A 15,290-nucleotide genomic window follows, 5' to 3' on the forward strand; every position below is an offset into this window, starting at 1 on the left:
CAAAAACCAGTTTAGTGATGAACCCCTGGTTGAGATTATGCTCTTTTAGGACTACAGAATTTGTATTTGTTGTCACTGCTATGTTATGTTCTATTTCTCTGACAACAAATTTTCGAGCTATTTTTCAGCTACATCTATATTTAAACTAGTATCTTAATTTTCATTAAATGTAGGTAGCTAGGTAAATTTTGATAGTTGGAAATTTGACTAAACTTTCCTATTGCACTTGCATTTCACAAAGTATAGAAATACTGCAGAGAATTCTTCTTATTTGTTATGATTACAGCAAAAGAACAACTTGGGCTACAAACTATGACAGTATTGGTCTGTCATTCAAAATCCACTTTTCTTTGCTGTTGAGAGGTCCATAATAAACCTTGCTGTCCCTCCTGCTATACTTTTTGTAGTCCTAGTATCTTTCCCAATGGGTTCATCAAAACTGATACATTTTAAGATGGAGAAGCATCATACAGTTTCTCACAAGTGTTTTCTACCTCTTAGATCTCTCCTACTTGCTCTTCTGATTAACAGAGAGAACTAAGCTGACTTCAATCCAGAGTAAAACCAAAATACAAGCCACAGAAACAGTAGAAAAGGAATGTTAAATTATTCATAAGATTTTTACCTCAGCTGCTTTTCAGGATTATTTCATTTAAAAAATGCTTTGAACTCTATTAAGCATTCACTAGTGTGAGTGAATGTACCTTGGCATGACTGTTATAACATATACATAGTGAGATCTTATATTTTTTATATATATATATTTATATATATTTATATATATATATTTATATATATTTATATATATATATATTTATATGATATATATAAGATATATATTTAAGATATATAATCCTATGTATCTTAAAGTATATACTTTAAAGAAATTATCTCTGTGTTAAGAAAATCTAAGGAGACAAACAGCGTTTTCTCAATGCAAGAGACTATATATGTATGCCAATACCTGTTACGTTTTAGAACTTCATAAAGCAACAACAAAATTACCTTTTTCCTACACCCTCAAAAATTCACTCTGATATCTCTTGTAGCTAAAAACATTAGTTTCTGACAAATGTAGTTTTATTCATTTAGTACATATAACACTATTAATATGTGAGAAATTTTAAAAAGGACTGAACATTTCAATTTAGCCCAAAACAGAACACTGATAACTTATTTTGTTTTGTGTGGCGTGACAAATGAGCAGCTATATCAATGAAACTTAAACAATTGTTCTGTGGCAGAAGCAAAATAAAACTCTTTAAAATCACTTTGTAGCACAAAGAGCCAAGTTTAGAATGACACTTTTAATACAATACAGACCCACAAACAAATTTTTCTCATTCTGGATATTGGTTATCATAAAAATGAGCAAACTTCTTACTGCATCATATAACAGTCTCCATTAATCCTCTTCCCCAAAAGAAAGACTTTTCCACATATACTGTACTGTTTCATGTGCTTGCCCCATCTATGACACAGGGTGGTAACCCCAACAATGTGCGATACTTCAGTTACTAGTTGTTTATTACAAACATTAAAAAGATATTTAGAAAAACAAATTCCTTCTACAGTTTACTGTCTTACTCCTAAAAATTTACATAGTGCTAAAAATCACATCTCTGACAAATCAAAACTTCTTATGCAGAATGGAAAAATCAAATCTGTGTGTTGGTAAGTGAAATGATCCCAAGTGGACATACTCATAACTGCTGATGTGTTAATATCAAAGCATTCATCAAATCGTGCAAAGGAATGCTCACCAAAGGACTACTTCGGACTGAGCTTGCTCTTGAAGAATAACTGCATTCAGATGGCTAAAGAAAAGTTATGAAGGACACTTTCACAACTTTCATAGATTTTTGTCTGCAGAAAACAAAGATAATGAAAGAAACAACCAAAGGCCTATTACACTAAGAGTGCAAGAACTATTTGAGTTATGTCATCCATCACCACACAACGAGGCCTGAGAAAGAAGGAAAGAAGTACCATGTATATCCAGTCCCAGCTATTATCATGCCACACTCATACGCTGCAATTCCTATGCACAGTCACATACTCTCTTATCTTATCTATGCATTTCCAGTTAGTACGATACTTTTGGTGTAAAAAAAAATTTTAAGATTCTGAGCAGCAAATTTACTATTACTACGAGGCATGTCTATTTCCATGTGTCACTAAGAACTCCCTTAATAAACAGCCAAATAGTTTTAAAAAATCAAATCTTAACTAATTGCATAATTAAATTAAACATTTAAATTGCAATTTGGTTTTAACGGCTCTGAAGCCTGCAAAAGTTTTAACACACCCTGGGAACTGAAGCTATGCAGTACACTTAGTGGTTTTATTTTACAATCACTCGTGCACATTCTCCTGAAAGAGTTATGTTTAAAGGTGCAAGGCTGAAATCTATTTATGCAGTGAATAATAAAAGCAGCTCTGAGAAACGCAACTTAAAAAGAAAAAAGTTACCATTTCATACTGCTTTGCCCCTCCCTATGAAGAAACCTCAAGCAGAAATTAGAATTATATATTATATATACATAATGGCAGTCTTTATTGTATTGTTCTCTCACTGAATCTTCTAACATTTTCTTGAGAGTATACACAAAGCCAAAAAAGGTAAATCATCTATTTGTAATCCAAGTGCAAAAGAAGATCTCACTAACTAATTAAAAATACTTCACAATATTTGATGTTTTTTTACACAGGTTTAGCATGTCTCTAAATGGCAGTGTGAGATGGATTTGAACTACTATAGCAGCAAAAGGCTTTAGGTTTCAGACGTTCATGCCAGTTTTTAAAGATAACTTTTTGCAGAGCTACCTTAGCCATTCTTATGGCACTACTAGCTACTCTTGATTTTGTAAAGACGCGGATTAGGTTATCATGCTAGTGCATTTTTTTATGTTTATTAAATTTAAATATGGCATCCTATTTAAAAGTATTCAAGGTGTATTTACCACAAAGTTCAGTAATCCCCTGATTTCCATCCAAATACTTAACTTTTTAAAATACTGGTTTTGGTATTATACATGCAGTTGTTATTTAGTATGCTTGAATTAACTTATTCTAACCCCAGCGTTCTTCAACATCATTGTTGCATTCACCAACTTTATGCTTGTCTGTAAAAAGAGCAGTAAAACGGCAACTACTAAAATACTTTAAAGAGGCTTAATTTCGTACTTTTCAGTACGAAAATGAAACGGAATGCCTCCAGAAAATTATACACAGAAAATGCAACTCTAAAAATATCAAAAAAATGCACATTTAATACTGCCAAACCTCATGGCCATACAATACAAATTTAACCATGCATATGGTGCTTACAAAACAAACTGATACTTCTTATCAAACCAGTGTTTAAAGGAGACACCTATGGAGAAAAGTGTAATTTTATATTTATACTGGGCCATTCAAACATCTAAAGATAAGTAAGATATTGTTTTACATTGTACTAACCCTGTAACTCCTAGCTGGTGCCACTGGATCACTGTATAGAGATGACTATAATGTGAAGAACAGAACAAGTCAGAAATAATTTTTCTGCATACATAAATTTTTAAATGTATGTTCTATATTCCACTAAAGTCCTAAATATTTAAATACTAAATTTTAATCTATTTATAGTAGACAGAAACTTTCAGGAAGGGTGGAAGAGCCTCCAAGAAAACCTGTTATCTTTGAAATCAATTTAAACATTATCAAACCAGTCTAGTATTTTTTCAAGTAGATTTCTGGAAGAGTGTGAAGAAATTAGGTAGTTCTCAAATATCACGTCAGTTTTCTCTAGCTAGTTATTTAAACCTGGCCATGACCACAGCTGCAGGTACTGGAAGATATTACTCATCTCATGATATATCAGTATTTTATAATTTATATTAGGATGGAAAAAAGTACTGCAATGGTGGTAAACATTTAAGACTTTTTTTGGTTGTTTTTAAAAGGCAGGAATTTGAAACAGCAATTGTCACTGTTGGTTGTTTTCTGTATATCATAAAGAATCATGAAACAAATTATTTTAAATTTAAAACCTCACATGCAGAACAGAGTAATCTGCCTGTTACACATTAATTTTATAAAACATAACCCTTACAAGCAAAAATACAACTGTTATCACTTTTAACTGTAATAATTGTGTCATAGAGATAAGTTAATGTCATAAGGCATAAGTAAGCAAAACCACATATACGTATTTTATATAAATAATTAAATTAATATAGAAAGAGGAGACAGACCCAAACATAGTAGGAAGGAACTGGTTTACTATATCCAAGGCTGCTATAATTTCTTTGATCATAGTAAATTCCACTCTGAGGGGCAAAGAAGGAAAGAAGAGAGAAAACAAAGATTGTATCTGCAGATCTTGCAAACGACAGTTTTATCTTAACATTACCCAAGTGTTCCCAAGCTTAGACCTTGTGCAGAATGCTGTAAAGTTTTCCCTAATGTTGACCCCAAATCCATTTAACTTTCTTAAGCAAGTAAATAGTAAAAGCCTCAAATACTCAAAATACTATGTATTTTGTATATCAGCATTAACTGTATTTCTAATGCCATGCTCAAACAAAATAGTACATAATTTTGGTATTTTTCCTCCGTAATAAATAAAAATTCCAAAAGCTTGACAAGTGCAGCAAGAAATACATGGAAAAACATAATTTAAAAGAGTTGCTAATAATTAGTACAATTATTTACTTTATCTTCCTTACATTAGACACCATTATGAATCAAAGCATTTTGGGGAGAGAGGAGGACAGAAATCCCTAATAATTGAATTGGGACTGGATGTTTATGTGACACTAACACAGCCTGTACCCTACCTACTATTCTTTACATCAAGTGCACATACTGAAAGTCTAGCAATTATATTTTGGCTTATTTCTGTTGGGTTTTGACACACTCCACACAAATTGCATACATATGCACATGTGAGGCAAAAATTCACACACACATACAAAAAAGAAAAACCAGACAGATAAAAACAAGGCAAAAAGTATTGCCTGCAGAATAAAGTACTTCTTATCTCAATAGGCAATAGAAAGCAGAAATATTCATATTGTTCATTTGTTTAGGAACTAGGAACAGGAAAATAGCCCTTCAAAAGCACAGGGAGAAATGCTGTAATACAATAATAAGTAAATACAAAATTACTTCAGCCAAGTTTCAACACAAACATCCGCTGCTGTTCTGACACCCCCCAACCACTAATGCAGTTGCTAATTCACCAGTACCAAAAACTGTCTGAGAAATTACATCCAAAATATTTCATTTATCAACACTATATTCACATGTTAAACACTTTCTGGATAATCCTCATGCCTTTCTCAATAAGACACTGGATTAACATCAAGGTCTATGGCAAATTCTTTTTGCTGTACATCTACATTTAAAATGTTTCTAACTATCGGATAGAGGACAAAGTGGAAGTAATAGAACATGTATCTCCATCCCAACTGAATAAACTTTAATCCAGAGAAGTGCCACCTTTAAATAGTTCCAAGAGCCTTTTCCAGGCCTCCAGCAAAAACAAGATTTCTATTCAGCTGATTCCATTGATAGTATTGCACTGATACGAAAACAGTTGCAAACACAAACTGGAGGTCAGAATCTGATCAATATGAGGGGTTTTTTTTCCCTAAAAATGTTTATGCAAATGTCAGGGAGCTAACAATTTTATCCATGATGCTACACACTTAGTATATTTATAAGGAATATTATACTGGAAAACTACCCAATAAAACTTTATGGGAATAAAGAGCTTTCTCATTTGAACTTTGAGATTAACTGTAAGCATGACTCTAAGAATGAAATTTAGAGAATTAATACCATTATATAACAGCATCTTCAATCTTAAAATATAAAGACAGACATAAGGATTTAAGGGTTTTATCACCTAAAGCAGAAACAACACAGGAAATTCTAACTACCTAATTAGAAAAAATAGGCTACACTCCCATCACTGTGTTAAAAAAAAACTGGCAATTGAAACTATAATCAACCCTATTCTCATTAATATAGGTTTGGCTAAAAGCCAGTGATCACAGAAGAATTTAAACCAATAAACAAACAGAAAAAGCCTAACAATACAGACTAATTTAAGCACTATATTGTGCTTACCTATCTGCTAGCTAATTCAGATAACACTGCTATTTAAACAAATACAGCTTTTAAAGCTGCTTAAATATTCCTTTTGGTGGTACTTGATCCTTGCTTCTTCTTAAGAAACATAGATTTTATGTGGCATAATACCACTGAGAATATGATGCCATCTACTATCACTTCATAAAAATACCACAGATGTCTTTTAAGCAAAGATATACAAACTAGCTGCTTATTCTCTGGACTGAAATAACTCCATTAGATTAAGTTAAAGTTTCTATGTGGTAATGGAGAATACAAATGGATGCATACACACTTTTTCCCCCAAGGATGTCCTCCAAGTCTGATCTGTATGACACTTCACTACAAAGTTTAGAAATAACAATACTAGAAAGTGCTTGCTGTAAGACAGGTATCTTTTCTCCCTGAAAAAAAAATTACACATGTAGGCTACAGAAAGTGTTAGAATTATAAAACTATTCTGGGTCTGAACATGGGATAGTACAAATTTATATACTTTTTAAAGTCAGAATTTAAAGTCACTAGTTAGTACCATTACACCTTAGAAACAAAGCACAAAAACAGTCTTCCCTCAAAGAAGATACTTTGCATTAACATACAGAGACCAAATATCTTGTGGATTTATCTTTAGTGTTGTCATACTAAAGTAAAAGAAAATTAAATAAAGTGAAAATCACAATGTTAAAAAAAATAATTGCTTTTATTTTAAAGAATTACTAAAAAGACTTACAAGAAAATTACAAGAAAACATACTCTACTAATAATTAAAATTTAAATATGAAGGAATTTCCATTTATCCAGATCTGAAGTGCTTTCTGAGGCTGGAAGATTAAATAAAAATTAATCTTTTTCTCCAACAGCATCCCAATTTATGAAAAATGAGATAATTTTGGACAGCACTACGCTATGTGAAATGTTTCACGTGATTTTTTAATAGAATTTTAAATAATTAAGCCAAGTCTTATACAGTAGATTTCATTAAACTAAGACAACATTTAGAAGGTTATGCAACAAAATCTCCACACAGGCAAAGCACTCTAAAGGAACATCAGCCGCATTGTTAGCTGTGCAACTCACCATGATGCAATGACCTTCCATGGCACCTTACAGGCTCAGGAAGGTCACTGCCTATGGGGTACAGGGTATGAAAGACTTTACAGAAGGAAAGGGAAATAGTATTTTGTGATAAGGGAGGAATTAAAGGTGGGAATAGAGGAATTAAGTGTTTTCAGGAGGAGCAAATGTGCGAAAAAGAAGGAACAGTGTGATGAAAGGGCCAGCTACATGTAAAGAGAATGGGAGTCTACCAGAGTTGGCCACTCTTAATACTACTAATAAAAACAGCTTCATAATAATAGTTTAGCGAGTGTCCCGTGTTTTTTGTCACTCAATAACAGAAAAATTTGTGAAGTTTATACTTCTTTTTTTTCAACTTAGAAAACTTAAATTTTCAGAGCAAGCTTGTTTTTTTTCCAGTTCATTCAAAAAGTTCACAGGTATTTTGACTGTAGGTAAAGCGCAATACAAAATATAATTTAGTATCAACCTAAGCCTACTTGTAACACAACAGAAAAAAACCCCTGAAGGTAGTTTGAAAATATTAGATTATATAGTAGTAGCATGCTGGAGTATTGCCCAGTATAATTTTCAAAATGAGGAGTAATGAGAGGATTTCAAGAAAAAATATTTTTGTCTATTGTTACATCTGAAAATTTCTTCTAGACATCAAATTAACACCAGAAATTCCCCAGATTTAGATTTTATATTTGTTCACAAGTTAATATAGCCCAGATTTAGCTAATATTATTTCATACTGTATTCATATTATCTCAATAGTTCCAATACATCCAGTATTAACAATATATTAAAAGATATTTAAATATTGTAGATGTAATTTATAGACTATGGTCCTTTTTGTGTTACTAAAAGTATTACCTACAGGACCCATAAGTCACTGGATCAGTTTAAATTAACTATTTATTTTTTCAAAACAATTTCTGTCTCTAATTATTACCTCCAATAAGCAAACTTGCTGTCAGAAAATGAAGACAGATCACTCAGACATTTATCATCCTGACACTTAACTTAAACTGTTAATAGTTAAAAAAGGTTTAACAGTCTAATTAAAAATGTTTAACTTGCCTAAACTAGGAATACCACAAATATACAGAAATACCCATTACTGAAAAGGCAAAAATTTCTGTATTTCAGCCTTGTCTGTTGTTCTAAAATCACAACATAAAAGATAAAAATGTTTCCTGTTGAAACTTTCAATGTACCTGTCAAGGCTGATGGACAACCTTATCCATTTTATTTTACTTCTCTCTTGGGGACATTGGGAGAGAGCAACTGAAGAGATTAATTCCCTCCACACCTGCAAGTGTTCTTTCTTTCAGCTCTCACATTTGCTATCACAAAGTACTTGATTACATCAATCATTGCAGCAGTCCCATTAATACCATGTTCTATAAGCATGCTTTCGCCAAACTACTGCTTTGGTAAGTAGACACAGAAAATGTTACAATGTGATCACATCACACTAAGGAAAAAGCACTCTCATTCCAATTTACACACCACAAAAGCTCTCCTTTTGGAGGTACTTGCCCTGCTCCTGTGAGATAAACTGGCATCTGAGGAACTCTTGAGAATGAAATTATAAAAATACATTAAGATATGAAATAAAATTTTAAATTTAATTCTGTTACTCTTCACTGAATGACAGAAAATAACCAAGGCCATCAAAGAAATTCTAAGTAAGCCCTCCAAAAATGAGCTTAGTTATCTGCCCAATTCAAACCCTCTTGTTTAGACTACAGTCAATTACTTTATCTCCATCTTAGCATATTTGCTATGTCAGCCAAGAGAAGAGCAGATCTGAGCAAATTTATACCAGCTCACAAGTTTCTAGGAGTTGCACATAGCATATTTTACATGTTTTCTTGATAAAGCATTTACTGTTCAAAATTATTTGGTAAAAATACCTGTGCAGCAAATTGCAGAAATACTTAACACTAGGACTTGCATGACATCACACAAAATTCAGTTAATCAGAAACTACATTTAATTGCAAAGACCTCTTAGCAAGTGACAATCACCTTTTTTTAAGGTCACACAAAGAAACAGCTTTCAAAATACATAAAACCAACCCTTTCATTTTAGTAATTTGTTCTTTTGCTGGCCTGTATACCCAGATCAATGACCAGCTGATTTCTAGGCAGATCCTAGACCAGGAAAATGTTAATTTAACCTCAACAAAACTGTTCTTTAGCAATATATTTATGGCCTAAAGATTATATAAAAGTGCCTATACAAAAAGTATTTCTGTTAGCAGTCTTCGGGATACCTTACATCATTCAGCTAATATTTTGCCATTAATGAATAATATAGTCCCACCTTCTCCAAGAAAGAAAATCTTGCATCCTACCAAATTCTTCTTTAAATTGTATCTTAAAGTACTGATACCTTTTCTTTCACAAATACTACAGACACACAGTAATGCTCAAAGTGCAAGAAAAGACTGGAAGATTGAAACACAAAAATAAACTACCTTTTTAGCGTTGATGGAAATAAAACACCAGATGAACTTAAACATTATATGTGACTTTGAATGACTAAAACTGCAAATACTTGAGACTTGAAGCTTCATCCTCTCCATTAGAAAAAGAAACCAGAACCCAAATCCTTTTTTCCTTTGGTTTGGTTTCTGAAGGCTATGATCAAAAAGAAAAAGTACACAGTTTGAACACAAACCAAATGTGAATGTCGACTGGACTGGTGATTGTATCTGGTCCTCTCTGCATCTTCCTGAGAAAGAACAAATGCAGAGTTATTTCATAAGGAAGGAAAAAAATTCCTGACACGATACCAGGAAGCCAAAGTCAGCAACATGCTGTTAGTACTTTTAATGCTATGTGTCATTTTGAATAATCCATGGCAGCAAGTAAACTCATTCAAGTCAGAAGAGCTCATTTCACCTGATTGGGTAAGTACGCCAAGATATCACATTAGGGAATATAAGTAAGGCAGGTTAATATACTTAATAGTTAGTGTTCAGTAGTCAGTTAGCCTTTCTTATGATTAATATATTAATTCAGAAAAAAGCACAGAACTATTTAAATTAAGAAATAAAAGTAAAAATAGAGAGCTTTACAAAATTTCAAGTACACTAGTAAGAAATGTACCACATAATTACTACATTCAGATTTTAAGTAATTTACAAAGTTATTTGAGCCCTAATAGAAATTACTATTCTCAGTTGCCTTATATATATATTTTGCATTTTTTCTCTATTAGAGGAACAAAGCTTCTTAAGCAAATTGACCAGTTTTAAGCTCAACAGCTAGTTTTGCTATACAGTGACAGTGAAAATAATAAACCAAACTCAAAATCTGAGTGATGACAACTAGTTAAGGCACCTTAATATCTTTTTTTCTGTTTAAGATGAGAGAACGTTCATTTTGGTTCACACAAGAGAATATGTGAAAGAACCAAGACAAAAGCCACAACTAATTTAAAATCAAAATGTATTTCACGCACCACAAGCACCTCAAATTGTTACAGTATGAAAACATGTTAAGAATAGCCTTAATTTTAAAACTATCCCATTTGGAGGCTACAATACAGTTTTAAAAGTAGGAATTGTTCCTTAACTTACCTATTTCCTACAGTTTTCAACATATTGAAGTATTCTAAGGATTGTAAGCCAGTTATTTATAGAATTAAAGGCTTTGTCTCCAGATCATAGATGGGTATCTAAAGACTAGATTTCTTATTGCTTATGGTCACATGGTTATCATCTGCATTTCCACTGGATACATTAATTTGTTTAAAACTATTTTACAACTATTCAGTATTCAATAAGCCTATTTAAAACTCTGCCAGAGAATTGCCATGGGGGAAGTGTAGGTTCATTTCATAATGACATTTTAGTCTTCCTCTCTATACTGTTTGTTTTGAGGTTTAAAATTAATGCTCAAGCTATTTAACTTTTCAACACAATATAGTTAGATCATTGCCTATTTTAAATATTCTTTGTATCTCTGGTCTAAATGGACAAGTACCTCTTAGTAACAATCTGCAGCAGGCAAGAAAGTTTGCTACTTATATAAGATTCCTCCTAGTTGCTGGGTAACAAGTCTCTTCCTGATATTCCATCAGAAAACAGAAAGCCTGTGTTAAATGTTAAACATATTCAGGTCAAAGGATTATGCACTACAGTACGTATTGCAAACAGATAGGCGCTGCTGGTATCTCAAGCCTGATTTCTAAAAGTCCAAGTTTGAATTATGAATATTATCCAATACAGAGGTTACATCTCTCAACTCAGGAAAGGAGTGCACATCTGTTTAGAAATCTCCTGCAGCAGATGTGCCCCTTAGGACTGCAAAAGGAAGGTGGCATTCAGTTGAGTGGCATTAATTTTGAGTGAGATTCCTCGCAAATACTATGTTTTGGAAACCCTCGATCTCAAGCAAAAAAAAAAAAAAACCGTCAAAGCTACATTCTGCCAAGAAATACAGAAACTATGCTGATCTTGAGAACATGAGAAATAATCTATACACAAATATCAGATAGGCAAACAGACAGTAAAGAGTGAATACAACTTTGCAAGTAAAATTCTAATGACAGTCCTAGGATTTCTCAACAGATATTAACTGCCATTGTAGTTTTAACTATTTGAAATGATGGCTAGTCTCAGCATGTATTACTTAAATCTTGGTGATTCAAAACATTCCCACACTGAACACTTTGCTAAAAGCCAGAAAAACCCCTGACATCTCCCATATACTCTTTTAAGAGGCACATAAATTTTGTGAAAGGAACCCTCTAAAGAAACTTTGCAATTAAGTCAGTCTCACTCCAGTGCTGGGTAAAATCATGGAAAATCCTATTCTGGGATGTACTGAAAAACACCTGGAGGAAATTCAGTCATTGTCACAGCCAGGATGGCTTCATGAGGGGAAACTCCTGCTTATTGAACCTCATTTTGTTATACAACAGGGTAATCCACCTAAGCGACCTAGGAGAGTTGGTAGATTATATATTTTTTGACTTCAGCAAAACTTTTGATACTGCCTCTTACAGGATCCCTCTTAGACAAAGTGGCCTGCACACAGCTGAATACCATGTTATGTGATGAATGAGCAACTGGCTCACAGGTCGGGCACAAAGGGTTGTAGTGAATGGAGTGACATCAAACTGGCATCAGGTCACTGGTAGGGCTCCACAGGCTCATCTTAGGCCCAGGTCTCCTCATAAATTACTTGGACGCGGAACTCAAGCAATAGCAAGTTTGCCAATGACACCAAATGGGAGGAGCTTGAGAGCAGGGAGAATCAGAGAGATGGGCAAGCACCAACCATAGTGTCTTGGTTTGAAAGACAGGTGCCTGCCAAGGAAGGTGGGAACCTCCCTTGGAATAGAAAATGTGACCTCCTTACCTTCAAATTATTATAACTTTGACATTAGGGGGCTGTCAGGCAAAGATGTGGGAAAAAGAATAACAGTTCTTTACTAGTGTGTGTATACATATACATATATACAGACATACACATACATATATATGTATGTATATACACATAAAACAAGGCAAACAAACAACAACAGTGGGAGCAACAACAAACAGAACCAGAAACCCAGTAACAGCCTTCTCTCGGCTGCAGGCACTTTCCCCTTTGGTACAGTTACAGTCAAAGCCAGCAGGGGCGCTGCTGGCTCCCGGCTGGGCAGGGCAGGTGCGATGAGTCCCCTGCAGCTGTAGGGGGCGCTGTGGCGTGAGCCCAGCTGCCTCTCTCCAGGTGGGTAATGGCGGCACAGCCGGCGGGAGAGATAAAAAGGGGCTTCCTTTACAAACTTATGGGAGGCAGCTGGTCCTGGTGCCCCTCTGGATGATGAAACGGACTGCAGTAGGAACCTTGAAGGCTGGAAGACAGGCACACCTGGGGTGGTAAAAAGTGTAGCAAAACTCCAGAGCCATTCCAGGAGCCGCAGGGTATCCCGGCAGTCAGGGGCAGGGGGTATCGGACTAAAATTAGCAAAAAGCCAGAAGCAGCAGCAGCAAACAGCAGCACTGGGCAGCAGCAGATGGCTTTCTGCAAGCAGCTGCCGCAAGCACCCAGGAGACACACCCTCCAGAAGGGAGAGGGGGTCAGAGTCCCGGATTTTCCCCTGCAGTACCCGAGCAGATGGTGAGGGTCCCTTCCAGCGAGATTGGGTGTTGAAAAGGTCCCAATTTAACAGCTGCTCTTACTAGCAAAGGCTCACCCGTGGTAAGGAAAAGCAGTGCACGACAGAACTCTGCATTGACAACAAATTCTCCCCGCAGCAGCAGCCCAACTGTCTACCCCCTGAGAGTGAGAGAGAGCAAGGGACAAGCCCAGCCCCTCACACCCCAGCCAAACTCTCATAGTATCTCTGCACTTCCTAAGAGAAAGCCCCCCAGCTAAGAGACTGCAGCCAGCTGCACCCCTTCCCCCTATCCTGGCCACATCCTCTGTTTCTCCCAAGTATCCATTGTTGCGGTCTCTTAGGCAACAAATGGGAGAGAAATTCCCTAAGAAAGAAAAAAATTGAACAAATCCTAACCTCCAACACATATGAAGTTTAACCAGGGCAAGTGTTGGATTCTGCACTTGGGATGGGTCAACCCAGGACATACAGACGGACTGGGGAACAAGACACTGGAGAGCAGCACCACGGGGTCCTGACTGATGGCAAGCTGAATGTGAGTCAGCAGTGCCCACACAGACAGGAGGGCCTACTGTGTCCTGGGTACATCAGGCACCACATCCCCAGCTGAGCAACGGAAGGGATTGTCCTGCTCTGCCCTGCTGCAGCCTTAACTCCTGTGTGCAGTTTTGGGTGTACAATGTAAGATACAAAACTATTAGAGAACTCCCCCACAAAGGGCAACCAAGATAGTGAAGGGGCTGGAGGGGAAGCTGAACAAGGAGCAGCTGAGGTCACCCTGTCTGTTCAGCCTGGAGGAGACTGAGAGGAGTCCTCACTGCAGTACTGAGCATCCTCACAAGGGGAAGTAGAGAGGCGGGGACTGATCTCTTCTGTGGTGACCAGTGACAGGAACCAAGGGAATAGTCAGTCAGGGGAGGGCTGGACTATGTACACATATAATTGAACCACACACATACATATAATTGAACCACATACATATATGTCTGTGTGTATATATATATTTTTATACATAATTAGACACTTTGAAATAACACACAGCAAACCATTAGTAGATTACTTCCTCCAAAATCCTGTGTTAGTTCTCTGAGTGGCAAAAACATGCACAACAGGTGATTTTAGCCTACCATCCATTTCTGGATATGAGCCCATTTTCTATCATATAAATGCTGAGAAAACTACAGAATGTAAAAAGAAAACCAAACAAAACATTTAAAATCTAAATTATAGTCACCACACAAGATTGGATTCCTAAATTGAAAACTCAGAAAGATCTACATTAATTACCACATAATCATCAAAATAATAGCAGACATCAATAGCAATTCAAAAATTCAAACTGTGGTACAATGAGAACCATATAAAATTGAGGCAAAAAATGTTATGCATATTTCACTTATTAACACAGGAAAAAACCCCACAACAACCAAGTATGAGCATTACATGGATTTGAGTGCAATCATGATAAATAATAAATTCTCAATGTTTTACATGCAATGTCAAAACCTGAATTAACTGCAACAACTATGCAATAACCAGACTGCTGAAAACCTAGTTTTTAGGTTTTCTCAAGAAATGCAATTTTTTTTAGGAAAAAACCTGTGGAGCAACACTACTCCATTTAAATAATTTTTTTAAAAGAAAGATCTTGACAACAGGTATTTACTGTGAATCCTTTCAGTATAATCCAATTCTAATGCTGAAAATACTTGTACAAAACTGAATTACAATAAAAGACAAAATCTTATGGAAATGCAGAAATAAAATACTTTACGAATTTTTGTAAAGGTTTGCAATAATTCCTGGTGAGTTACACTACCTCTTTTTGCTGTCGCTCCAGCTCTCTCATACGTATATCTCTTGCTTCTGCTCGAGCTGCCCTTTTTGCTGCAAGTCTGGCTTCTGCCTACAAGGAGATGGAAAATAAAGTTTAAAAAAAGTTTTTTGAATAATGGTTTGAGTACTCAAATCTCTTCACA

The 15,290-nt window shown here is 35.2% G+C and overlaps 1 protein-coding gene across 22 annotated transcripts in view; it reads right to left on the reverse strand.

Moving 5' to 3' along the window:
* LRRFIP2 (LRR binding FLII interacting protein 2) overlaps positions 1-15,290 on the reverse strand; it is a 55,382-nt gene that overhangs the window by 22,113 nt on the left and 17,979 nt on the right. For 8 of the 22 annotated variants that reach the window (XM_038161694.1, XM_038161744.1, XM_038161785.1 and 5 more), the window contains exons 3-9: positions 15,131-15,217; positions 14,439-14,489; positions 9,874-9,927; positions 8,698-8,763; positions 4,239-4,313; positions 3,463-3,507; positions 1,764-1,817 (exon numbers count right to left, since the gene is read on the reverse strand). In XM_038161694.1, the coding sequence (XP_038017622.1) occupies positions 1,764-1,817; positions 3,463-3,507; positions 4,239-4,313; positions 8,698-8,763; positions 9,874-9,927; positions 14,439-14,489; positions 15,131-15,217 (432 nt within the window). Of the gene's footprint in view, positions 1-1,763; positions 1,818-3,462; positions 3,508-4,238; positions 4,314-6,418; positions 6,528-8,697; positions 9,771-9,873; positions 9,928-14,438; positions 14,490-15,130; positions 15,218-15,290 lie in introns of those variants that run through there. The other 14 variants (XM_038161840.1, XM_038161825.1, XM_038161806.1 and 11 more) reach the window with 7 other exon arrangements.

Source organism: Motacilla alba, chromosome 2, assembly GCF_015832195.1.
Source record: "Motacilla alba alba isolate MOTALB_02 chromosome 2, Motacilla_alba_V1.0_pri, whole genome shotgun sequence".
Lineage (NCBI taxonomy): Eukaryota > Metazoa > Chordata > Aves > Passeriformes > Motacillidae > Motacilla > Motacilla alba.